General features: G+C 36.3%; 1 protein-coding gene across 1 annotated transcript in view; it reads left to right on the forward strand.

Annotated features, from left to right (window-relative positions):
* Positions 1-27,431, forward strand: part of CPD (carboxypeptidase D) — a 66,350-nt gene that overhangs the window by 4,652 nt on the left and 34,267 nt on the right. Inside the window, exons 2-4 of the mRNA XM_003416800.4 lie at positions 3,314-3,561; positions 26,381-26,523; positions 27,232-27,401. Coding sequence (XP_003416848.1) covers positions 3,314-3,561; positions 26,381-26,523; positions 27,232-27,401 — 561 coding nt within the window. The remainder of the gene's footprint in view (positions 1-3,313; positions 3,562-26,380; positions 26,524-27,231; positions 27,402-27,431) is intronic.

Consider the following 27,431-nt stretch of genomic DNA (forward strand, 5'->3'; position numbering starts at 1 on the left):
TGTAAACAGTGCTGCAGTGAACATGGGTATGCATATATCTGTTTGTGTGACAGCTTTTATTTCTCTAGGATATATTCCAAGGAGTGGGATTGCTGGATCATATGGTAGTTTTGTTTCTAGCTTTGGAAGGAAGCACCAAATCAATTTCCAAAATGGTTGTACCATTTTACATGCCCACCAGCAGTGTATAAGTGTTCCGGTCTCTCCACAACCTCTCCAACATTGATTATTTTGTGTTTTTTGGATTAATACCAGCCTTGTTGGAGTGAGATGGAATCTCATTGTAGTTTTGATTTGCATTTCTGTCATGGCTAATGATCGTGAGCATTTCCTCATGTATCTGTTGGCTACCTGAGTGTCTTCTTTAGTGAAGTGCCTGTTCATATCCTTTGCCCATTTTTTAATTGGGTTATTTGTCTTTTTGTTCTTGTGAAATTCTCATAATTAAAATGGCATTGGTACTGTCAAAACTATGTAATTAGAATGAGGAAAACTAAGTTTATCAGATAAGTAAATTGCAAGTATTATTTCATTGTTCTAAAGTACTTGGTTAGGCATTTTAATAATATTTCTGAGAAATATTGCAAGAAATGCCAGACGGTGAAAGACAGCATTTAGAAGAGAATCTTGGATTTTAAAATTTTAGTTAAGAATATGTAAAGTAGCTTGCTACACTTATTTAAAATATTCAGCTATCAATTTTATTCTACCAGAATTTGAGCTCATGAGGATTTTGGGTTTATTTTGTTGTTGTTGTTCACTGATGTGTCCCTAGCACCTACAACAATGTTTGGCACATAGTTGACACTCAAGAAATATTTGTTGCTGAATGATGTTTGTAACATCCCCAAAGTCAGTGGGCAAAAAGTACATAAATTAACTTAGGCACATAAACCAGAAAACATAAAGATGTTTTAGAATGTTACAAGATGTATTTATTTTCCTTTTCTATATCATTATTTCACCCTGGGGCTGACAGTGGAAGTGGGGAGTGGAATGATGGTCTATAAGGCAGTTATTCCCTAAACAGGATATTCTGAACATTTGTTGAGCAGGTGCTATAAATCAGTCACTGTGCCATAGGGTTGCTAGGAATCAGAATCAACTCAATGGCAATGGGTTTGTTTTTTTTTTTTAATGGGTGCTGAAAGATGTTTGACGTGTTTTCTTGTTTAATTCTCATAGCAACCCTGGGAAGCAGGTAGCGTTAATCCCATTTTACAGATGAAGGAGAAACTGGGGTTTAGTGAATTTAAAGGCAGTAACTCCTGATCAGTTGTCCCTGGGTGTTGCAAAGGGTCAGGCACTCAGCTACTAACCAAAACGATGGAGGTTTGTGTCTCCAAGGGTACCCAGAGGCTCCTCAAAAGAAAAGCCTTGCAATCTAATTCCGAAAAATCAGCCATTGAAAACTCAGTAGGGCACAATTCTACTCTGACACACAAGGGGTCACCATGAATCAAGAGTCGACTCCACGGCAACAGGTTTTTATTTTATTGTTTTAACTTCTGATCATACTAATGATGAGTGACAAATCTGGGAGATCTACTGTTCTTACCCAGGCTTGTCTGCCTCCAGAGCCTGTGCTATTGCTGCTACGCCAAATGGCATTCTCCACTGTATCTGGAAGGGTGCTAATTATAATCGTGTTAGTTTTTAACTAGTCTTTTTTCAGAGTCTGTTCTAGTATTTAATCACTGTCATTACTGGCTAAGTTCTATCTTCTGATGAACAGATTCAGTGTTAACAAGTAATTTTGTTTGAGCTCCTCTGGGATGGTACTGATCGTATTTAACCTTTCAAATTAAACATATGATAGGTTTAATTTTCTTTCAGACATATGGAGAGAAATGTTATATATCAGTCCTCTTTAGAACTTGTATAGGCCAGTTAATTTCAACCACTGAAAGGCAGAAGGAAGAAAACCCAATTTAGAGTACAGAGAGAGAAGTGTTTAAACTTCCACTCATAATAATGGTTTGTACTTTCATGTGAGGAAAAGTTACATAAATTGGACTTAAGCATATTTTTGCCTTTAGTTTTCACCATAAAAGGAATTCTTCCACGTTTATGTATCTGTTTTTCTTATGTGCCATTGAGTTGATTCCATCTCATAGCGACCCTATAGGACAGAGAAGAACTGCCCCATAGGGTTTCCTAGGCTGTAATCTGAAGCAGGCTGCCACATCTTTCTCCAGTGGAGCAGTTGTTGGGTTCAAACCGCCAGCCTTTCGGTTAGCAGCCAAGCACTTAACTGTTGAGCCACCAGGGCTCCTTTATATATAACGCCTGTTGCCATTGAGTCGATTCTGACTCACAGTGACCCTATAAGACAGAGTAGAACTGTCCCATAAGGTTTCCAGGGAGCAGCTGGTAGATTCAAACTGTCAGCTTTTTGGTTAGCAGCCATAGCTCTTAACCACTGCGCCACCAGGGCTCCATATGTATAATAAATTTGACCAAATTATAAATTGATTCACTTAAAAGTAGAAACATTAAAAAACACTTAAAAAAAATGTTTCTTTTATGGAAGCAGTCTTGTGTCCACCTCAGTTTATTTTTAGTGGCCCAGTCACAGGCTTTAGGCCTAGAAAGAGAGCTGCTTCTACCGTGAGATAATGGAGGACTTAGTCTTGGATGTGCTGCATTGTTTTTCTCTGAAAGCAGCTCAGTGAATCAGGTTTTCTCCCCCTCCCCGAATCTTTCAACTGTGGCTTCTGTCTTTAGTATATTGTGAGGCAGAACACATCCTGTTTTAAATCAGACTCCCTATCTTAAAGTTTCTCTTTGGATAGTAAGTGTAAAAACATAAAAGTTGTTACCCCATCTCATGTATTCAGTAAGTATTTATATCAGCCATGCTTTCTATGAAATGCATCTGTTAGGTCAAACTCTATGAAATTGTCGTTTTGTAAATCAGAAAACAATCAATGTTGGCAAATTCATATTGTTCAACCTAAGACATGAATATGGAATTCCCTGGATAAGTTGTCTCCTGAAATATTAATTTATAGTGTGATTACTCAGCTGCTTTTTCAACAGTGGGAAAATTCTTTAAAGTTACTTGAGGGTAACTTGGATCGTGAAAACTATTTGACTAAAGTTTGTTAAATTGATAATTCCTTCTTTCTAGTTTCTGTTTTTGGTGGTGCTGGTCGTGTGCTTATAACAGCTTGGAGACCTAGAATTGACTTCTAGGTCTCCCAGAGAGATGTCTGAGTTCATTAATGAAGGATGGTGTGGAATTTTTAAATGCATTTTGTTTTTGGTGCCCTTTTTTTTAGTGATACATGATTTGGTTGTGTTTTCAAAGGTTTGTACTTTCTGGAAATCTGCACGGTGGCTCAGTGGTAGCAAGCTATCCGTTTGATGATTCTCCGGAACATAAGGTCTCTGGAATCTATAGCAAAACCTCAGATGATGAAGTCTTTAAATATTTGGCAAAAGCCTATGCTTCAAACCACCCCATAATGAAAACTGGTGCACCTCATTGTCCAGGAGATGAAGATGAGACTTTCAAAGATGGTATCACGAATGGAGCACATTGGTATGACGTAGAAGGTATGTGAAGCGCTGGATTTGCGGTATTTTCCCCCTTGCTTATTTAACTTCCTACGTATACTGAGTTGTAAAGAGGAATGCTAGTTTTTAAAAATCTTACTTCTTTATATTTTGAAATTTTCATACCCATAGTAAAGTTGAAAGACTGCCGTAAACACCCATATATCCTTCATTTAGATTTGCCAGCTATTACTACATGCTCCATCTTTCTCTGCGTCTCTTGCTGTCTCGCTCTCAGTCTCTTCACACACACACAGTCTTTTGCTAAACCATCTAAATGTAGTTCGCAGATATCATGACATTCGTAAGTACCTCAGCATGCATTTCCTAAGTAGGGGGACAGTCTCCTGCACAAACTATTACCATGAGTGAGAAATCAACAGTAATTCAAATCTGTCATCTGATACGCTAGCCATAACTTAAATTCCCCTATTATCCCCGAAATATCCTTTATAGCTCCTTTTCCTTCTGTCCCAGGGTCCAGTCAAGTTTCAAGCATTGTACTTGGCTCTTGTGTCTCTTTAGTTTTCCAAATCTAGAACAGTCCTATCAAGCCTCTCTTTTCTTAATTATGGTGCATCCTTTGAAGAGTCCTGTGGAACATCCCATATCCTGGCTTTTGTTACTTTCTTCGTAAGATTCATGTCGGATTTTCCAGCAAGAACATTATATAGAGCGCATCATGTCACATTATGTCAAACTGCAAGTGGTCTAGCTGGACAGCTTGGTTAATATGGTGACCACCAGATCTCTCCGTTTTATATAAAGACACATTTTACTTTTTTATTTTAATCTGTGGGATGATCTTGAAATGTTATTTTAAAGAAAGTTGCTAAAGGAAGCTTGAATTGTTACTTTTTAAATGTTATGAAAACAGCTATTCTTTTTAAACCTTTGATATCTTTTGGTTAGTAACTTTTTTGTTTTTATCATAGACTTAATCTATTTTATTGGAAGTAGGTAGAAGGTACAAGTCAATCCATGGAAATGTCATCAGTATAAACTTTTTCTCAGAATCTGCCCATGGTGAAATTATGCCTTAGGTCTTCCTTACCTTTTTATTGGCAATTAGTCACATTATAAAATGCCTTATAATATTTCTCTTAATGTGTCTTTATTTAAATTATTGTTTGACTTTTTATGTCAAACCTTGTTTACCCAAATTGAGTCCTAAGTTTGAGGACTTGATACCTTCTAGAATGTTTTGATCCCTCTATGGGATCGCTAAAAGTCAAAATCAATTTGATGGCAATGGGTAGGGTATAGTTTCTACCAGTATTTCTTGTATATAACAGGCATCCACAGAGAGGTTTCAGATATTTAGAAGCCAAACTTTCGTCCCGTAAGAATTAGAAGTGATTTGAAAATCATTTAAAGTTCTTTCTAGATCAGGGACATAATGGTACCTTAATGTTTAATCCCATTTCATTCTTCAGCAAATATATTTAAGAAAACCTAACTTCGTAAACTGGTTATTCTGCCATGTAATCAAATTGCTTCATTAATTTGAAATTATATGACTTAAAATGATGGGTTGAAAAATAATTTGCTTTTTGGAAAAAGTTGTAAATGGTTAGAAAGTAATTGGCAAGGAAGGTATATCTATGTTTTGCTATTTAAAAAGTAAATTTGTTGCCTTCACAGAAAGTAAGTGTACTTTGGTGTTAAGGCCAGAGATTATTCGGTTAAACAAGTTATCGGATTTTTCTGATTCTTCAAACATTTGAAGAAGATACATTTTGCTGCTATTGCTGCTGTTACTGTTTTCATGAGTGTCACCTTTTCTTGCTTCGGCTGAATGATCAGACGTGTTTTATTCTATTTCTGCTATAACTGGCCTATATCTCGTGATACCTCAGCAAATACCGAGTGTTTTCTCCTCAAAGAGAAGGAGGTTGTGGTAATTTCAATAGTTTCAATAGAGCATGTTCATTTTGTTTATCTTCTGCGGGACTGCAGTGTGTAAGATGTTGTGAAACCTTGTGACTTGGCATATATTCAGACCTGGACGTCCTGGAGTAATTTTTCTGATGCTCTGTGTGATATATTTTGGAATCCTATCTTGAAGAAGTATAGATTTTTAGAGCTGAACGTGGATATATTGATCAGTGAACCCTCTTGCTCATTGGAATTTAAGGTCTAAGAGAGGAAATAACTTGTGCAAAAGCATGTATGTCATCATTTAGCAAATATTTACTGAGCTCCTGCCACGTCTCATACATTGTACTCAGTGATGGGGTTACAGTGTGAGCAAAACAGAAACCGTTCCTGCTCTTCAGGATCAGACAGTATAGTTGTGGGGGATGCGAGGGTGATCTGGCCCCACCGCCTCACCTTCATTGCCAGGCTTGACTCAGGATATCTAGCTGCCTATGTGGGTGGGCCTTGCCTCTCTCAACATGTCTCTCAAACCCGAAGAATTCACCTAGGAAATGATCATCCTAAGAAGGCCTATGAATAGTCACACTCCTCTAACGCCTGTTACTGTCAGAGCCTAAGCTGGACTTGTTCAGGGAGCAGCCTTCTTTTTTTTTTAATCACAGTGTGCTGATTTATATGCCTTTGTCTGCCATTCTTTTTTCTTCACAGTTTTGAAGTCATTATAAAAATCAGCTGATGGTTTCGTATGTCTAATCCAAAGCAAATTTAATGAAGCTGAAATGTAGTTTAGGTCAACTTCTAAGAATTGCCCTTTTTCAACTTATAAAAGTTGAAAAAGGGCAGGTAAACTCTTTTTTAGTAAAGACTACCTGTGATTGAAATTGTATGATCAAATGTCACAGTTTGTATAACTTCTAGACGTTTTCTTGGGCAGAAAGTTGTTTTATTTTCCTGAAGATAGGAGGACACTAGAAAGCAGTGTAATATAGTGGTTAAGAGCAGGGCTTTAAAATCTCACTGCCTTGGGTTTGAATTCTTGCTCAGCTTTTGACTAGCTCTGTGTGTGTACATATATGTGTGAGAGAAAGGAAGAGAGACTGAGATCGATTGATCTTGGACAAGTTATTTAATTTCTCTAAGCTTCAGTTCTCACATATATGAAAAATGAAGATAAATACAACTTACCTCATAGGATTATGAGGCCCAAAACATACCATGTTTGTAAAGCACTTAGCCTAGCACCTGGTACCATGACTGTTTAGCTCCACTAGAATTTAAATGTCGTGAGGACAGTGACTTTGTTTTTTTCAGTTTTGTATTTCTAGCACATAGAATCATGCCTGGCATACACAAGGTGTACAGTTGGTCTTTTTTCAGCAAATGAATTCCTGGCATCTGAAAAATGAGCACATAGTTATTTAAAATCTTAGATAATCTTAGACTAGATAATTTCATACAAATTTTTAAAAGTATTCTTCCTAATTTCTCTTCTCTGAGAAAATAAGCTTACCTTACTGGTAGACCCTAGATGAGTAGTTTTCAAACTTTTTTTTTAATTGACCTACAGTATGAAATACCTTTCATTCATTTGCATACATTTTATATATGTGTGTACATCAAACTGAAACAGTTTCATGGAGCAATTAGTATTGCAGCAAATTCTAGTGTTATCTCTTCTAGACTGTTTTATGTCATTAAAAAAAAAAAAGCTTATCTGAACCCACTGACATATTTCACAATTCACTGGTACATCATAATCTGCAATTTAAAAAGCACTGTTCTTTTTTTTTAATTGTACTTTAGATGAAGGTTTACAGAGCAAACTGGTTTCTCGTTAATTAATACATGTATTGCTTTGCGACACTGGTTGCCAACCCCACGACATGTCAACGCTCTCCCCTTCTCAGCCGTGGGTTCCCCATTACCAGCTTTCCAGTCCCCTCCTGCCTTCTTGCCCTTGCCCCGGTAAACTTGATTTATTTTCAAATTCTAATTAAGAATAAAATATTTTACAAGTTTCATGTGATAACTTACTGCTTGAGGCTTTTCTTTTGCCCTGGTTTGTTTCTGTCTAAATCATTTCCAGTGACGACCAAGCCACAGATATTTATCTCAGTTGACCTACTTTTAGATTGCCTTCCCTATTGTATGACGTACTGAGATAGGAAATTGGCAAGAAATATGGTTGTCAGGTATATGTGTTGCTCTTGTGAGTCTATGCATTCTATGATTAGTCAGAACGGCTGCCATATAGGCTTCATACGTATGACTTTTTAAGCCACTACTTACTTAAAGTTGGGCTTTTTCAAACGGTAATTATCAATTATTTTCCCCTTCTGGAAGAAGAAAATGTTCTGTGGATTTATCAAACTTTCTTCTCTCACCTTTTATCCTATGGTCAGAATTGTAGAATGTGGCAAAATAGCATGTAACGTAGCCAATTCCATTCTCCTGTGACTCTGAAACCCTCTGATCAGGTGGACAACAGTTCTCTGCATGAAGTGGAGGTCACACTGAACAACACCTTGTTGTCGTTAGTTGCCTGTGAGTTGATTGACTAAATACTGAGGTGCATTTGGCTGAGGTAGATTGCTGTTGGAAAAGGAAGAGCGTGGGGAAAATGATAAAATCAAATTATCAGTAAAAATGTAACCAGTTTTGTCCATCACACAAAAATTACTCTTCAGAATGAATAGAATAACTACCAAACTGTTTTGGACAGCACAAAAGGTTAGATTTGGTCCAAAAATGGGCTAAAATGTTATTCCGGAGGAGTGTTTTCTGTGTTATTGAATAGGGTGTTATGAATTCACCAGAAATTAACACCAGAAAATTAGAAACTGTTTAAAACAAACAAAAAAGAATCAAATGAATAGTCCAGAACTGAAAAATACAATGTCTGATATGAAGAAATGGGTAAATCCATACATACAGTAGGAAATTTTAAACATGTCTCTCTCAGTAATTATTAGATCATGAAGACAAAAATAACAAGGATACAGTGGATGTGAATAAAATAAATAAACAAGTCTGACCTAATGAACATGTACAAAATACTCTCCATACATGATATTTCTGCAAGATCCGTTTACTAAGCTGAGGTGTAGATGAGTAAAGTAACTTACCGGTTATTCCGCTTACGGAAAATGTGACTGATTCCTTTCGTGCTTGTGGTACTTTGTCTTTAAAATTATATGTTAAAAACAAAACAGCAAACACATGAAAACAGAACAAAGGATTCTTGTATCTTTGCTGGTTTTCACGTTTTAAGAGGATCACTTCTAAACTTCTTAGCACAACATTGAAGATCCCACAGCCTGGCTCAAATATGCATTTCTAGCCTCATCTCCTACCTCTCCTCTGCCATTCAATACACACAGGACTGCTTGTCACTCTAGGGTGGCTATGAGTAAGAATCAACTCAGCTGCAACAGGTTTGGTTTTTTCACTTGTCCCTCGGCCTGTCCTGCTGGGCTTTTCTCTGGTTCAGCTGTAACCTCTGAAATTTCCCCTGTAGTAACTCACTGGCTTTCCATCCTATTGCTTTTTGTTTGTATCATCAATAAAATGCTTATCCACTATGCTGTTAGTAGTTGTTTGTGTCTTTGGCTAGAGTGTGTATTCCTTGATAATAAGGACAATGTGATGCTATTGCTGGCAGAAGAGCCCTGGAGGAAGGGAGACTAGGGAGGTTTTTGCAGTCCTTTGGAGTGAGGTCTCTTTTGGAGATAAGGGTTTCCTATAGAGATACATTGTGGGAATGAAAAGGGAGTATGAGATAAATAAGAAATTCTGCAAGAAGAATTGCAGAATTGGCCACCAGTTAAATGGTAGAACACTATGTCAAGGTGAGGAAGGAACTAAAAATATGACTGGGGTTTTTGAGCCTGGGTGAGAAAGAATAATAATGGGAAAGAGAAAAACTAATCGGAGGAGCCAGCTTATGTGTGTGTGTTTTCTCTTTTGATAGGAGAGGAGTGGAAGCTGGAGGTAGTAGGGATATGTATGTTAAATTTAATGGAATAATCGCACATATAGACTGTGGAGCTTGGGAGAGAGGTCAAGATGAGAGAGATTTTGGAGGTAGGGACATTTGGAAAGCATATGGCGGTGTACATGATTTTGAAAATTGAGTTGATATTGTTTCCTGGCATAATTTAATTGCTTAGAGCCAGGATTTCAACTAGAACATACATATAAATGAACAGATGGGTGCTTTTTCACCTCCAAAGTAGATGTACTTCTGGCATTTTGTTCTGGGATATTTTCTTCAAGGAATGCTAATAATTTAGATATTAATTCTCAGCCTGTTTTAAGGTACTATTCATAATCAAATATGTATTAGTAAAGTACTTTTTGGTCTTATCTGAGCCTGAGGCATTGCATTGTACATTAAGGAGCTGGTTAGATCTCATTCTTCCTTTCTCTCTCTTTTTTAATCCAAGTGCTGTCTCATTTAAAATGAAAGCAAGAAGGTAAAATAATACTCCAGGCAGAATATTTGCTTCTACTTGAGTCACAAGTTTGCTTTAGTAAACTGAAATATAACCTCACGTAAAATCTCACCTTTAGGAGCAGTGTAGCTGTGTATTTTGTAATGTAATAATACATCTACGTGCAGGTTGAGATCAAACCCTGCTTTGGGATTTGGCCCCCAATTCATCAAATCAGATGTTTAAAAATTTATTTAAAAATAAGATGTGCTTTTTGTTTTCCCCCTGCGCTATAGGAAATGCAGTTCGAAGAGGCGTGTGAGAGAGAGTGTTGACCAAGTTAGAACTGCAAACAGATACACGACTGTGCAATGTAGTTTAACTTTGTAGGATCATATCATTAGCAAATATATACTCAGTGGGTGTGGTGAAGGAAATAGTTTTTCACAAGGTAAGGTGCTGAGAATACAAAGACCAAGTACAGTTAATTTTTGGTTAAAGTGAACTTGAATTTAAAGGCCAGGAATTTGGGGAAATTTTCTTAAAGGACAAACTTTTTTTTTCATTCATGTAGCCTAAATTTTCCACTTAAAATTTTTTTGAACTTCATGCTCATTAGGTTTTAAAAATATCTCGGGTCAAAATTATCATTTAATAACTCATTATCTGTAAAGAAATTGTTCACAAAAGTCAAAGTTGAGAAGGTCTTACTATCCAACATTAAGCTCCAAATTGAAACATAGAGTAGAAATTGCTTACCTAAATTCCTAAACTCTAACATGCTTTTTCTATTAGGAAAACACATATTGCAGTTTTTCCCATAATAGATTTCTAGTGTTCTTGTAGAACACAATTTGACACTTTATGGTTGACCTGTACTGTATTTAAGCCTTAACACTGAAAAATTGACTATACTTTTTCTGCTGACTTTATGCTTGAGACGTAAGAGTGAATCATTAGTACCCCATCTTAGAAAAAAGGGTTGAATTTATTTAAGTACCCCCTAGCACTCTTTTTGGAAACCCTGGTGGCGTAGTGGTTAAGAGCTATGGCTGCTAACCTAAAGGTTGGCATTTCGAATCCACCAGGCGCTCCTTGGAAACCGTATGGGGCAGTTATACTCTGTCCCGTAGGGTCACTATGAGTCGAAATTGACTCAACGGCAACAGGTTTTGTGTTTTTTGTTTTTTTTTTTAACCCCACTTTTTAAAGCTAGATCTCTCTATAGTGAGAAGACTCATAGGGACTGGTACTGTAAAGATGAATATTTTTATCTGAGTATCTTAAAGATATGAAGATTAGGTATGAGACAAATAGATTGAAAAAATGTAATTGGTATGACTAGATCCTTTGATCAGAAGATTTAGCCACCTATAACAATTAGTATTGATCACAATTTGTTGTAATACTGGACAGATTGCTAATTGTTATATTCTGCATCTTGTTCTTTGAAACTGGTAAGGGAGTAAAAGTATGGTTGATTTCACACCGCATTCAATTTCTTCTGAGCGTAGGAAACTCTGAATTGGTAGGTAGGTTTAAAAGTAAAATGTGTACAATTTGTCACTTTCCCTTGTGAGTGGAGGAGATGTCCCAGATCATCAGTCTTCACACTGGGCTGTGTGTACCTGAGGGGTGTGGAGGGGGAGACCAATTCGTTTGAATAACTGTAAGGAAGTCCACGTCCAGATCTTCACTTTCCATACCTACTCTTCCCGAAAGTTGGTCTGCCTGGGAAAATGCCTGTCATGGGAGTTCTAGCTCATATCCCGTTTTCCCGTTTGACAGAAGTCAGGCATACTTTCGATCCATCTTAATCGCACTAGGGTATATAGCCTCAGAGTTTTACAGGCTTCCAAGGCCCCAAAACAAAAGGAACAATTTGGTGAGTAATGGTATCATAAAAGCATCACCCCAAACTTCTCAGCGAAAGGTATATTTTCAGTAGTTATTATTTATGTTTATTATTTTTTTTAATGTTCAAAAAACTGCTGTTTTTATAATAGCGGTGGTTATTGTAATAATTCAATCTGGAAGATAGAATTTAATACTTAGGGCATTATAGTCACTGGAAATTAAGAAAAATTTAAATACACATGTATTAGAGATTGAAGTATTATAGGATGATCGATGACTCTCAAGCCTACAAGTATATCAAATCCAAATAACATTCTGTGGGAGAAGTGGAATGAAAATAAAAGTTCAGGGAGAAAAAGGGAAGATGTAAAATTCCTACAATTTTGTTCAGTTTGCAGAGTTTTGAAGAGTTTGTCCATGTAGTTTTTAAATAGATGATTCTAGATATCAAGTCTTTATGGTATTTTTATTTATTTGGATGCATTTAAAATGATGTAAAAGGACATTAACTATCCTACTCATCAAAATAAAACACAAGAAAAAAATAGGAGACTCAGCAGAAACAAAATCAAATACAACAAATAAGAGGAAAAGACTCTATATAAAGATAAACTACTCAGCACAAAAAATTAAGCACAAAAAAGGAAACTGTCAACAACACACAAAAAAAGACATCAAAATGACAGCACTAAACTCATACCTATCCATAATCACACTGAATGTAAATGGACTAAATGCACAAATAAAGAGACAGAGTGGCAGAATAGATAAACACAATCCATCTATGTGCTGCCTACAAGAGATACACATTAGACTTAGAGACTCAAACTAAAACTCAAAGGATGGAAAAAATATATATCAAGCAAACAACAAGCAAAAAAGAGCAGGTGTGGCAATATTAATTTCTGACAAAATAGACTTTAAAGTTAAACCCACCAAAAAAGATAAGGAAGGATACTATATAATGATTAAAGGGACAGTTTTTTTATACCAGTAGGATCTAACAATATTAAATATTTATGCACCCAGTGACAGGGCTGCAAGATACATAAACTCTAACAGCACTGAAAAGTGAGATAGACAGGTCCACAATAATAGAGTAGGAGACTTCAACACACCACTTTCAGTGAAGGACAGAATGTCTAGAAAGAAGCTCAATAAAGACGCGGAAGATCCAAATACCGCAATCAACCAACTTGATCTCATGGACATATACAGAACACTCCACCCAACAGCAGCCAAGCATACTTGCTTTTCCAACCTACGCGGAACATTCTCTGGAATAGACCACTTATTAGCTCATAAAGCAAGCCTTAGCAGAATCCAAAACATCGAAATATTACAAAGCATGTTCTCTGACCATAAGGCCATAAAAGTAGAAATCAATAACAGAAAAAGCAGGGAAAAGAAATCAAACACTTGGAAACTGAGCAATGCCCTGCTCAAAAATGACCGGATTATAGAAGACATCAAGGATGGAAAAAAGAAATTCATAGAATCCAATGAGAATGAAAATACTTCCTATCAGAACCTTTGGGACACAGCAAAAGCAGTGCTCAGAGGTCAGTTTATGTCAATGAATGCACACATCCAAAAAGAAGAAAGGGCCGAAATCAAAGAATTATCCCTACAACTTGAATAGAAAGACAGCAACAAAAGAAACCCTCAGGCACCGGAAGAAAGCAAATAATAAAAATTAGAGCTGAACTAAATGAAATAGAGAACAGAAAAACAGTTGAAGGAGTTAAGAAGACCAAAAGCTGGTTCTTTGAAAAAATTAACAAAATTAATAAACCATTGGCCAAACTGACAAAAAAAAAAAAAAACAGGAGAGGAAGCAAGTGACCCGAATAAGAAATGAGATGGGCGATATTACAACAGGCCCAACTGAAATTAAAAGAATCATATCAGATTACTATGAAAAATTGTACTTTAACAAATTTGAAAACCTAGAAGAAATGGGTGAATTTCTAGAAATACACTACCTACCTAAACTAACACAGAGGTAGAATAACTAAATAAACTCATAACAAAAGAAGAGATTGAAAAGGTAATTTAAAAACTCCCAACAAAAAAAAAAAACCCTGGCCCGGAAGCCTTCACTGCAGAGTTCTACCAAACTTTCAGAGAAGAGTTAACACTGCTACTACTAAAGGTATTTCGGAGAATAGAAAAGGACCGAATACTCCCAAACTCATTCTGTGAAGCCAGCATATCCCTGATACCAAAACCAGGTAAAGACACTACAAAAAAAGAAATTTATAGACCTGTATCCCTCATGAGCTTAGATGCAAAAATCCTCAACAAAATTCTAGCTAATAGAATTCAACAACATATCAAAAAAATGATTCGCCATGACCAAGTGGGATTCATACCAGGTATGCACGGATGGTTCAACATTAGAAAAACAATTAATGTAATCCATCATACAAATAAAACGAAAGATAAGAACCACGTGATCCTATCAATTGATGCAGAAAAGGCATTTGACAAAGTTCAACACCCATTCAAGATAAAAACTCTCAGGAAAATAGGAATAGAAGGAAAATTTCTCAGCATGATAAAGGACATTTACACAAAGCCAACAGCCAACATCATCCTAAATGGAGAGAGTCTAAAAGCATTCCCCTTGAGATTGGGAACCAGACAAGGATGCCCCTTATCACCACTCTTACTCAACATTGTGCTGGAGGTCCTAGCCAGAGCAATTAGGCTAGATAAAGAAATAAAGGGCATCCAGATTGGTAAGAAAGAAGTAAAAGTATCTCTCTTTGCGGATGACATGATCTTATACACAGAAAACCCTAAAGAATCCTCAAGAAAACTACTGAAACTAAGAGAAGAATTCAGCAGAGTATCAGGATACAAGATAAACATACAAAAATTAGTTGGATTCCTCTACACCAACAAAAAGAGCATTGAAGAGGAAGTCACCAAATCAATACCATTTGCAGTAGCCCCCAAGAAGATAAAATACTTAGGAATAAAATAATGATGTAAAAGTTTTATTTAAAAATATCAGCATTTATATTATGCAGGAAATTAAATTGTTTGCAACTGTTTAATCTTCAGATGAAAACTTTTGGATACCAAAACTATTTTAGTATGAACCAAAAGTTGAAAATCATTGGTTTAGATAGCCCTTTGGGAGATTAATGGATAATAATAGACGCTTGCCTATTTATGATTGCTAATAAGTAGGACAAATTAGCAGATCCCTTATACTGTTTCTTATACTGTAGTAAAGTACGTGATTGCTTTGATGTATGCCCATAACTGAATGTTTACTCTCAAAATTAAAAATTGCCATGGCTTGTAAAAAATGTTATTCTGAAATCCGATACTTCTTCCTTTAGTCTGTGTTGAGCCACATGACATAGCTTAAAAAAATAGATGTATTAACTGAATCTGGCAGTAGCTGCAGCTGTCAGTAATGTCAGGCCTAGCTACAGATCCATGGCTGTTCCCTATTACAACAAACTGTACCTCGTATAAGTAGATTCTGTGTTGAGGAAAAAAATAAAGACAACAAATCTGAACCAGCTACCTAGTTGAGACTACTTATTATACAGTCTTCGACATTTAGTATTAGAAAAATAAATGTTAAGTTTAACACAGATAGCAAATAAGGTCTATTTGTGGCATATCACAAAAAACTCTTAGATTATTCATAACAGACAGTTAATATCCCCATTTGTTACCAGAATTTTAGATGATTTTTTAAAAAGTAATATCTAAAGCAAAGCATGGCCCACCAAAACCCACTGCCATCATGAAGTTGGTGATTAAAGACTTGATATTCTGTAGTTCGGAAACCCTGGTAGCATAGTGGTTAAGAGCTACGGCTGCTAACCAAAAAGTCAGTGGTTCGAATCCACCAGGTGCTCCGTGGAAACAGTATGGGGCAGTTCTGCTCTATCCTATAGGGTTGCTATGATTCGGAATTGACTCGACAGCAGTGGGTTTGGGTTTTTTTTTTTTTTTTATTCTGTAGTTTGGATGGCTTTATCTTTTTGTCTTATAAAATAGAAGTTAGTCTGCCACTTTTCTGACATTGATTGACTCCTTTGAGTTTAGAAAAAGAGTTTAATGTATGTATCTGTTACAGATTGAATTGTGTCCCCCAAAAATGTATGTCAACTTGGCTGGACCATGATTCCCAGTATTGTGTGATTGGCCACCATTTTGTCATCTGATATGATTTTCTTATGTGTTGTAAATCCTGCCTCTGTGATGTTAATGGGAAACCCTGGTGGCATAGTGGTTAAGAGTTATGACTGCTAACCAAAAGGTCGGCGGTTCGAATCCACCAGGTGCCCCTTGGAAACTATGGGGCAGTTCTACTCTATCCTATAGGGTTGCTATGAGTCAGAATCTACTAGAAGGTAATGGGGTTTTTTAATGATGTTAATGAGACAGAATTAGAGGCAGTTATATTAATTAGGCAGAACACATCCTACAAGATTATGTTGTATCTTGAGTCAGTCTCTTTTGAGATACAAAACAGAAGCAAACACAGAGACGGGGGACCTCATTACCACCAAACAAGAAGAGCCGGAAACACATGTCCTTTGGACCTGGGGTCCCTGTACCAAAAAGCTCCTAAACCAGAGGAAGATTGATGACAAGGACCTTCCTCCAGAGCCAACAGAGAAAGTCTTCCCCTGGAGCTAGCACCCTGAATTCAGACTTCTAGCCTCCTAAACTGTGAGAGAATAAATTTCTATTTGTTAAAGCCATCCGCTTGTGGTGTTTCTGTTATAGCAGCATTAGATAACTAAGATGATACACCAACTCACTAATTGCCTTCTGGGAGTAGTTTATTATGATAGACTCAGAGGAAATGTGTTTTACTTTTATGAGATTACATTGAGAGAAGGATATTTTCTAGATATCTTTCTCTTATTGGTTTCTACTGATTTAATTCCATTGTGGTCAGAGAACATGTTGTTGTTATTAGGTGCTGTCAAGTCAGTTCTGACTCATAGCGACCCTGTGCACAACAGAACGAAACACTGCTGGATCCCACGCCATCCTCACAATTGTTGGTATCTATGCTTGAGCCCATTGTTGCAGCCACTGTGTCAATCCATCTCGTTGAGGGTCTTCCACTTTTTCACTGACCCTCTACTTTACTGAGCATGATGTCTTTCTCCAGGGACTGATGCCTTCTGATAACATGTCCAGAGCGGGTGAGATATAGTCTCGCCATCCTTGCCTCTAAGGAGCATTCTGGCTGTACTTCTTCTAAGACAGACTTGTTCATTCTTTTGACAGTCCATGGTATATTCGATATTCTTCGCCAACACCACAATTCAAAGGTGTCAGTTCTTCGGTCCTCCTTATTCATCATCCAGCTTTGACATGCATATGAGGTGACAGAAAACACCATGGCTTGGCTCAGGTGCACCTTAGTACTGAAGGTGACATCTTTTCTTTTCAACACTTTAAAGACATCTTTTGCAGCCGATTTGCCCAATGTAATGTGTCTTTTGTTTTCTTGACTGCTGCTTCCATGGGTGTTGATTGTGGATCCAAGTAAAATGAAATCCTTGACAACCTCAGTTTGCTCCGTTTATCATGATGTTGCTTATTGGTCCAGTTGTGAGGATTTTTTTTTTTTTCTTTATGTTGAGGTGTAATCCATACTGAAGGCTGTGGCCTTTGATCTTCATCAGTAAGTGCTTCAAGTTCTCTTCATTTCAGCAAGCAAGGTTGTGTCATCTGCATAATGCAGGTTGTTAATGAGTCTTCCTCCAATTGTGATACCCCATCCTTCTTCATATAGTCCAGCTCCTTGGATTATTTGTTCAGCATACAGAATGAATAGGTATAGTTAAAGGACACAACCTTGTCGCACACCTTTCCTGACTTTAAACCATGCAGTATCCCCTTGTTCTGTTTCAACGACTGCCTCTTGATCCATGTACAGATTCCTCATGAGCACGTTTAAGTGTTCCGGAATTCCCATTCTCTGCTATGTTATCCATAATTGTTATGATCCACACAATCGAATGCCTTAGCATAATCAATAAAACACAGGTAAACATCTTTTGGGTATTCTCTGCTTTCAGCCAGGATCCATCTGACATCAGCAATGATATCGCTGGTTCCACGTCCTCTTCTGAAACTGGCCTGAATTTCTGGCAGTTCCCTGTTGGTATACTGCTGCAGCCACTTTTGAATGATCTTCAGCAAAATTTTACTTGTGTGTGATATTAATGATATTGTTCTATAATTTCCGCATTCGGTTGGATCACCTTTCTTGGGAGTAGACATAAATATGGATCTCTTCCAGTCGGTTGGCCAGGTAGCTGTCTTCCAAATTTCTTGGCATAGATGAATAAGGACTTTCAGCGCTACATCTGTTTGTTGAAACATCTCAATTGGTACTCTGTCAGTTCCCGGAGCCTTGTTTTTCGCCAGTACCTTCAGTGCAGCTTGGACTTCTTCCTTCAGTACCATCAGTTCCTGATCATAGGTTACCTTCTTTGTATGATTTCAGTTCTTTTATATTTGTTACGTTTGTTTTATGATCCAGGGTATGCTCTTGAAAAGAATGCATATTCTGCTGTTGTTGGTGGAGCGTACTATAAATGTCATTTAGATTTAGTTGATTGATTTTTCTTTTAAGTGTTGAATTCTTTTCTGCCCTTGTTGATTAACCGTCTACTAGTTCTGTTGATTACTGAGAGAGGAATGTTGAAGTCTCCACTGGTGATTGTGGATTTGCCAGTTTTTCATTTTAGTTTTTGTTTCATGTGTTTTGAAGCCCTCTCGTTAGGTGCATACACATTTAGGATTATTATGTTGTCTTGGTGAGTTGACCTTTTTATCATTATGTAATGCCCCTCTCTATCCCTGGCACTTTTCCTTGCTTTGAAATCTACTTTATGTGATATGAATACAGTCACTCCATCTTTCTTTTGATCTTTGTTTGCATGGTATATCTTTTTTCATCTTTTTACTTTTAACTTATCTGTACTATTGGGTACTATTATATTTAAAAATGAGTTTCTTGTAGACAGCTTATGGTTGAGTCTTGTATTTTAATTCAGTCTGATGACAATCTCTGTCTTTTAATTGATATATTTATACCATTTACATTGAATATAACTATTGATATTATTGGATTAGGTCTACTAATTTATTATTTTTCTGTTTGTCCTCTCTGTTTTTCATTCTGCTGTTTTCCCTTTCTGCCCTCTATTGAATTATTTAAATATTTTTTAGTATTTCATTTTAACTTACCTGTTGTGTTTTTTTTCTGTTGTGTTTTTTACTGTATCTCTTTGTATAGTTTATTTTCATAGTTCTAGGAATTACAATATACATCCTTTTTATAGATTTTTTTTTCTTTCTTTTCATAGATCTGTTTTACCACTTCAAGAGGAAAGTACAAACCTTTCCACTACATAGATCCTTTACCCTCCCCCTTTATGCTGTGGTTGTCATGTATGTTATATCTATATACATTGAAAACCCCACCAGACAATGTTATCATTCTACTTTCAACTATCATACATGTTTTAAAGAACTTAAGAGAAAAATAGCCTATTTATCCAGATTTCTGTTGCTCTTCTTCATTCCCAGAGTTTCATGTTTTTCTCTGGTATCATTTCTTCTACCTGAAGAGCTGTATTTAGCAATCCTTTAAAAGCAGTTTTGCTTGTGATAAATTCTTTTAGTTTTCCTTCACTGAGAAAGTCTATTTTGCCTTCATCCCTGGAGGATATTTTCACTGAATATAAAATTGGATTAACAGATTTTTGTTTGGTTTTTTTGAGCACTTAAAAATTTTTATGCTGTTGCCTTCTGGCCTCCATGGGTTCTGGTAAGAAATCAGTTTTTGAATGGTCGTTCACCTATATAAATGCATCATTTTTCTCTGACTGCTTTCAAGATTTTCTTTCTTTGTCTTTCATTTCTAGCATTTTGATTATGATATATCTAGGTTTTTTTTTTTTTTTTTTCGTTCTTTAGGGTCATAAACACACAGGTGCAGTTCACAGGGGGCCCAGGAATTTATAGACAATTATGGGATCTCTTTCTCAAGCTTCCCTCCCTTCTGTAATCTCACAGTTCCCGGCTTCCAAGGACTCCCAAGTGTCCTTATCCTCTGGTTAGAAAGCCAGGGCTTTAGTTTCCCTGCGTTGCCTCACTTCCTGTGACTGAGTCTGTCTCTAAGACTAAGTGGTAGGGGAATTGAAAGAGAAGAGAACCTATCAGGAATCCCTCCTAACCCCTAGATATACTTTTTGGACCACAGTTTCTTTGATCGTAGAGAAGGATTCCTCTCATAATTTTAGATGCCTGCCCAGTCACTGCTGAGCCTGCTGGCTCAAGATGGCAGCTTTGAGATTGGGGCTTGTTATGTAAATGAGCCAATGATGGCTTCTGTGTGTTGATCCCAGCTTGTTTACTTCTTCATAGCAAGCAGAGGCCCATTCGCTAGTTCCCAGTTGTTGGACATTTAAGTTGTTTCTAATTTTAAATATCATAAGCAAAACCTTCAGTGTACATCTTTGTGGATAAATCTTTGAAAATTATTTGTAAAGATAAATATAATAGAGATAAGGTTTGAAGGAGTGATGACACATATAGGTAATAGAAATTTTTTTAACCTAGATGTTAGCCTCATTAATGTGTTGTAATGCAATGAGATACCTCATATATCTTAGTTATCTGGTTTTAGAAGAAATATATGTTAATAATACATGTTAATATAAATCTAAGGGTTTAAAACAATAAGAGTTTCTCAGACTGACGGAAAATAGTCCTCATAATAATGAATTATTAATATGATATTAGAACAACTGTATGAGGGATGTATTTTTTGAGGATGAGTGAAGATCAGGCAATATAGAAATTGCCTTTGTTCTTTTATTGTTAAGCTTTAGGTTATTGTAGTAAAAGACGAAGTGCAACCTTCAAAATTTCTGGATTTTTGTTTATATTATTAAATTTTTAATAGCAAATATAAACATTTGGAATGTTTAAATTTGATCAAAAAGGTGAACTTCATTTATTTTATTTGAAGTTGAATGTGTGTTGTCGAGGAATAATGTGGTGCGAGTGAAATTAGTATAGCTGTTGGTGTGTTTCTGAGGCACAGCACCAGGGAGAAGAGTAATTTAAATGTTTAAAAAAAAAAAAAAGATTACTTTTACAATATTAAGATTTAGTTCTGAAATTCAGTTTTTTACTTTGTAATATGTGTGAGATAGGTAAGCTGGAAACATTTTGGAAGATCCATTGATTAGTATAGAGGTTGCTGACTTTTTCTGTCCAGGGGCCATATAATAAGTATTTTAGGCTTTTTGGTCCACGTATGGTCTCTGTTACATATTCTTCTTCTTTTTGTTTTTTCGTAGAGCCTTTAAAAAATTTAAAAACCATTTTTAGCTCAAGGGCCATAAAAAAAAATAGGCTGTGGGCTGTAGTTTGTCAATCTCTGGATTGTTTTTTATTGTAATACCCAAATGAAACATTCATTGTAGAAAATATAGAAAATCATGAGATTATCGCCTATAATATTTTTGGTGTTAGCATTTTAGTGAATATCATTTCAGACTTTCTATGCATATATATTTTTTAATACAAGACTGGAATCAAATCACAGACCAGGAGAAAATATTTATAAAACACATATCCAATAAAGGACTTGTGTCCAGAATACATAAAGAACTCTCCCACACAATAATAAGAAAACAAACAAGCCAATTTTTGAAAAATGGGCAAAAGATTTGAATATACGCTTCACCAAAGAAGATATATAGAGTGCTTAATTAACATCATTAGGCATCAGGGAAATATAAATTAAAACCACAATGAGGTACATACCTATTACAATTGCAAAAAAAAAACTAAAACGAAAAGCATACCTGATAATACCAAGGGCTGGCAGGAATGTGGAGCAGCTAGAATGCTGATACACTACTGATGGGCATGCAAAATCGTACAGCTCTTTTGGTACAGCCACCTTGGAAAACAATTGGGAATTTCTTACAAAGTTGAGCATGTGCTTACCACACAACCCAGCAATCCCCTTCCTGGGTATTTACCGAAAAATTGAATGAAAATTTACAAATATGCAAAAGCCTGTAAGTGAATGTTTATAATGGATTTATTCCTAATTGCCCAAAACTTGAAACAACCTAAGCAACAAACTGATACATCTTTAAGGGAAATCTGTTCAGAAATAAAAAGGAATGAGCTACTGATACATGCAATAACGTGAATGAATTTCAACTGCTAGAATTTCTAAGTGACAGGAATTAGATCAGTGGTTGCCAGGAACTGTGGAGGAGAGATTGACTACAAAGGGACATGAGGGAATTTTTAGGAATGATAGAGCTGTTGTATATCGAGATTGTGGTGGTAGTTAGCATAACTGTATGTGTTTGTCAAAACTTACAGAACTATACACTGAGAAGGATAAATTTTATCGTATGTAAATTATACCTTCAGTTAAAAAAAAAGACAATCTAATAAAAAATGGACAAAAGATTTGAACAGACATTTCACCCAAGAAGATATATATATGGTAAATAAGGACAAGAAAGATGCTCAGTATCATTAGTCATCAGGGAAATACAAATTAAAACTACAGTGAGATATGACTACATATGTCCATTAAGTAATGACTCCCCAACTTCCCCTGTTCCTCCCACCTCCTCTTATCTTCTGATATACTTTCTGTCTTTTTGAAGTCTCTGTGAATTTACCTATTCTAGATATTTCATGTAAGTGGAATCATACAGTATTTATTCTTTCATGTCTGGCTTATTTCACTTGGCATAATGTTTTTAAGGCTCATCTGTGTTGTAGTATGTATCAGAACTTCATTCCTTTTTATAGCTGAATAATATTTCGTTGTATGTATATACCACAGTTTGTTTATCCATTTATTTGTTGATGGACACTTGGGCTGTTTTTACCTTTTGGCTCCTGTTGATTTTAAATGTCTCTTTTATCATATTCCAAATGCCTTTATTTCTGTTACTGTGCTTTTTATTTTGTTCCATTAATCTGTTTACCTTGACACCTGAGCCTGCACTGCTCTAGTAAGTATAGTTTTATAATACATTTTAAAATCTGGCAATGCAAGCCCCTTTTACCATTTTTATGTTTTAATGTTTCTATGGATATTCTCACCTATTTATTTTTCCACATTAAGTTCTAGATAATTTTGTTCAGTTCCAATAAAAATCTTCATAAACTCTCTAAAAGCATAGTAAATTTCTATTAAGAGCTTCTGCTATATCTCTCAGTAAAATCTTATAATTGGCTTATGTTCTGTATTTTATTACATTTAATCCTAACATTTGGGTGGGTTTGGTTGCTAGGATCTGTTTTCTGTTTTATTTTCTTATTGTTTCTGAAATATAGGAAAGATACTGATTTTTATATTGTTTTTAGGTGGTCATCCTACTAAATCCTTTTATTTCCAATATCATTTTGTATGGCTGTCCTAGTGAAAACACTAGACTGATGTGCCACTGGAAATTGTAACAAAGAATTTCACTGAAGAAAAAAACAAATAAGATCATTTTGCAAAATAGAGAATCACACGGGCACTCAAACAAGAGGCAGTGTGTGTTCTGGCTTGCAGGGAGAGCAGTGAGGTACTTATCAGGCAGAGCAAACAAAGGCGAAATGGTTTTACGTCAAGGGGCTGTGGGATAGGAAGGAAAATGTACAAGGGGTTGTGAAACTACAAACTGTCCCAACATCAATTTCTAGCCTCATATCAGCCTCTTATTTCCCAAAACAAATTGACTAAAGCAATGTATATTTTTTTATTGTGTGTTAGATGAGGGTTTACAGAGAAAATTAGTTTCTCATTATACAATTAATACATATATTATTTTGTGGCATTGGTTGCCAACCCCTCAAAGTGTCAACACTCTCCCCTTCTCAACCTCGGGTTCCCTATTTCCATTCGTCCAACTTTGTTGTCCCCTCCTGCCTTCTTGTCCTTGCCTGTGGGCTGGTGTGCCAATTTAGTCTTGTATACATGGTTGCGCTACGTGTATAATTGTTTGTTTTATGGGCCTATCTAATCTTTGGCTAAACGATGAACCTCAGGAGTGACATCAGTACTGAGTTAAAAGGGTGTCCGGGTTTCTCCAGTCTCTGTCAGACCAATAAATCTGGTCTTTTTTTGTGAGTTTGAATTTTGTTCTACATTTTTCTCCAGCTCTGTCCAGGACTTTCCATTGTGGTCCCTGACAGAGCAGTCAGTGGTGGTAGCCAGGCACCATCTTAGTTATGCTGGACTCAGTCTGGTGGAGGCTGTGGTAGTAGTGGTCCATTGGTCCTTTGGACTAATCTTCTCCTTGTGTCTTTGCTTTTCTTCATTCTCCCTTCCTCCGTATGGGGTGGGACCAGTGGAGTGTCTTAGATGGCTGTAAAGCAATATTTCTAAAGCAAGTGGTGTAAACATTTCTGATGTGGGGGTTTATGATTGATTGTAGGCCAGCCGATTCAACCCTAGTTGGAGTCCTTGAAATGTACAAGTTGATCATTTGGTTAGGAAGGAGATTAAATCAGCTCTAACTTGAAATCTTTTGAAATGTACATATTGCCCATCTGGCTAGGAGGGAGTGAGTTAGGGCAGGCATTCACTGAATGAATTGCCTGAGAGCAGTTAAGACAGCAAGATTTTTTACATAAACTAAGGCCCAGATTGCTACCCTCTTTGTGTCATAAGCAGTTAAAACTTTCACTGGAAGCCAGTTTGTCTTTTGTAGAAGGTAGAGGTGGGCTTCTGACCCTTAGATGCCGCTTAATTTAAAATAGAATTTCAGTTTATGTCTGGGATTAACCTTTTCAGTCATGCCAACCAGCTCCATTTTTAAAGTTTGCTTATTTATGTTTAACTTAAATAGGGAGTTATCAAAGGAAAATTTGGGGAAGATATATCACAATTTAATTAGTATTCTGTATTTCCACTAGACTCCACACTGTGAAGCTAATGTTAATTGTATAAAGATGTGTTGCAGTTAGATACACTATTCATTGTACCCTGTCCTCAGATCTATAGCACCGACCAAAAAAAGGCTGTCTCCATTGTGGAGAAGTGTTTATTGATGAATCATAATCTAACCTTTATTTTTGGAATGTTCCTAGAGTTTTATGTTTAAAAAAAAAAAACAACCAAAAAAAACCTATTTATAGTGTGTGATCTATAGGATTATAGACCACTTAATATAGTTTCTTCTCTTGGAACTAGGTTCTGTCTTTAAAAAAATTCTGTCCTTCCTCTCTACCCTGTACCCTAGGAATATATTTGTATTTGTATTCAGTTAGAGCTGGCAAATTACAGTCTTATTAAAATTATGGTCTAAAAAGCTGATTAGGCAACAGTCATAGAATCTGAGAGTTGGAAAGTTCCTTTGTGATCATCTAATGGTCATTTTGCAGATAAATAGAGACCCACATTAATGCCAAAGAGTTCTCAGCCAGTAAGTGGCAGATGGGTCTAAGACTCAAGTGTACCTGTTGGTGCTAAGTCAGTTGAAGAAATTATTCTCCTCATTTCTGATCTGAAGGATTATGTAGAACATCCTTTGAGATGTACTGGGAGCTGGGGAAAGATGACCCTCAAAATCCACATTCGTACTTTGCCCTTTCAGGGATGGGGGAAAAACTCTTTGGAGGAGAAGGTAAGGGGAAAGAGAAGTTCTCCTTGCCTGGCACAGGCATATACCAGGATTCTGATGGATAGCGTACATTGACTGAGTCAAACATAGACTTGTGAGGTGTCTTTCAAGGATAATGGAAGGAAATGACACACAAGAAACTTGTAAGGTGAGATCATAGAGATCGGGGCAAGGTGAGATCACAGAAATTATGCCCCCACCCCTCTCCACTTCCTAGTGTTTATCCATTAAAAACAAGATGTGAAAAAAAATCAAGTGACAGAAATGATGATCAGCTTTGTACGGAATGGGTGTGTGAGTTTGCACAGGTGTGGAAGTGGTGAAGATGGTTGGCCATAAATACTCCCCTTCCTACTTCTCTCTTCGATTAAACACGTTTTAAGAGGGTTTATTGTGTCTTATTTTTTCCCTGGTTCCTGTAGCCATGCAATCCTAGATACAGCTTTTTTTTTTTTTCCTTGCCACCTTCTTGATAAAGGGGAGTATAGATAGAACAGTAGGTCTTAATAACGCTTCGGCACAAATATACTTCACAACTTTTACATCCTGCATATTCCTCATTCTCATCCCATCATAAATCTTAATCTTTTTTTGCCTCACTTCTCACATCTGTAAAATGAGTGAAATAGCAACACCTACCTCATATAATTGTTGTAAAGATTAAATGTTATTACACCTAAAGCTTTTAGAATAGGTCTGGCATAAAGTAAATACTCGAATGTAAAGCTGTTATCAGTATTGCTGTTGTTATTAACAGATGTGTTCATACTCTTCATCCTGTTCATTCCTGTCACCAATGTATATTCCTTCAACTTTCCTTTTTAGTCTCCTCTGTAATCCAAGTGCTTTCTCCCCATTCAAATAATCTAATGAAAAGAAAATGTATACATGCAGAGATAAGTGATTTAATTTCTCCAGTCTTTTGGAAAGTAGAATTCTTTTCCTTCTGAGAGTAAACTTGTTTTTTCCTTCATATTACAGGTGGTATGCAGGATTACAATTACGTATGGGCCAACTGCTTTGAGATCACATTAGAACTGTCTTGTTGCAAGTACCCACCTGCTTCGCAGCTTAAACAGGAGTGGGAGAACAATCGTGAGTCTTTGATCACATTGATTGAAAAGGTAAAATACCTTACTGGAAGGTTGGGGTATGGAAATAAAAGATTAAATAAGGGGAAATTCATTTGCATGTGAATGACAATCTATACTAGATACGCTTTATTTTATTTATCTGTTTTTATTATTTAAGCTTGTAGATTATCTCTAGAAATTATTATACCAAAATAAATTCTCTCTCTACCTCTCCTTCGTGTTACCCACCCCCCCTCCCCCCGGCTTCTTGCTCTAAAGGGCTCCGTTTGATTGTCTTAGAACACTTTTACAAACTTAAATAATCAAATTTGTACTCCTTGGCTCTTACAGTGTCATTTGATCATATTTGGCTGGAGGATCTTTACTATCGTATGAACCGTGGGCATTCAGGTTTAAATACCGAGATAGGCTAATACGATTTATTGGATAGACTAGAAATTATTAATTGTATCTTGTTGAGAAAATCAGCAGACTGGCTTTGAGGAGAGGGAATTTCCAAAGCCTTTTTTTTTTACTAGTATAGATTTCAGACACATATGACTTACATTGGTAAGGGTTAATATTTTTGTTTACATTTTATTTTAAATAGGAAGAATTGAAAAATGTTAGAAGGAGAAAGAGGAGTAACTTTATTTTTTAGAAATTCAAGCATCAGTGCAGAGAGGTTACACCCTCCTGCCTTCCAAATTGATTGTCTCAGAGCAGTCTACTTTGATTTTTTTCTTTCTTATTTCTTAGGTCCACATTGGAGTTAAAGGATTTGTTAAAGACTCAGTAACGGGATCTGGCTTAGAGAATGCAACCATCTCCGTGGCTGGTATTAATCATAATATCACAACAGGCAGATTTGGTGATTTCCACAGATTGCTTGTTCCAGGAACTTATAACCTTACAGCAGTTTTAACTGGGTAAGAACTTAAACTAGGCTCTTAAAATGT

The sequence above is a fragment of the Loxodonta africana genome, chromosome 18, assembly GCF_030014295.1.
Source record: "Loxodonta africana isolate mLoxAfr1 chromosome 18, mLoxAfr1.hap2, whole genome shotgun sequence".
Taxonomy (NCBI): domain Eukaryota; kingdom Metazoa; phylum Chordata; class Mammalia; order Proboscidea; family Elephantidae; genus Loxodonta; species Loxodonta africana.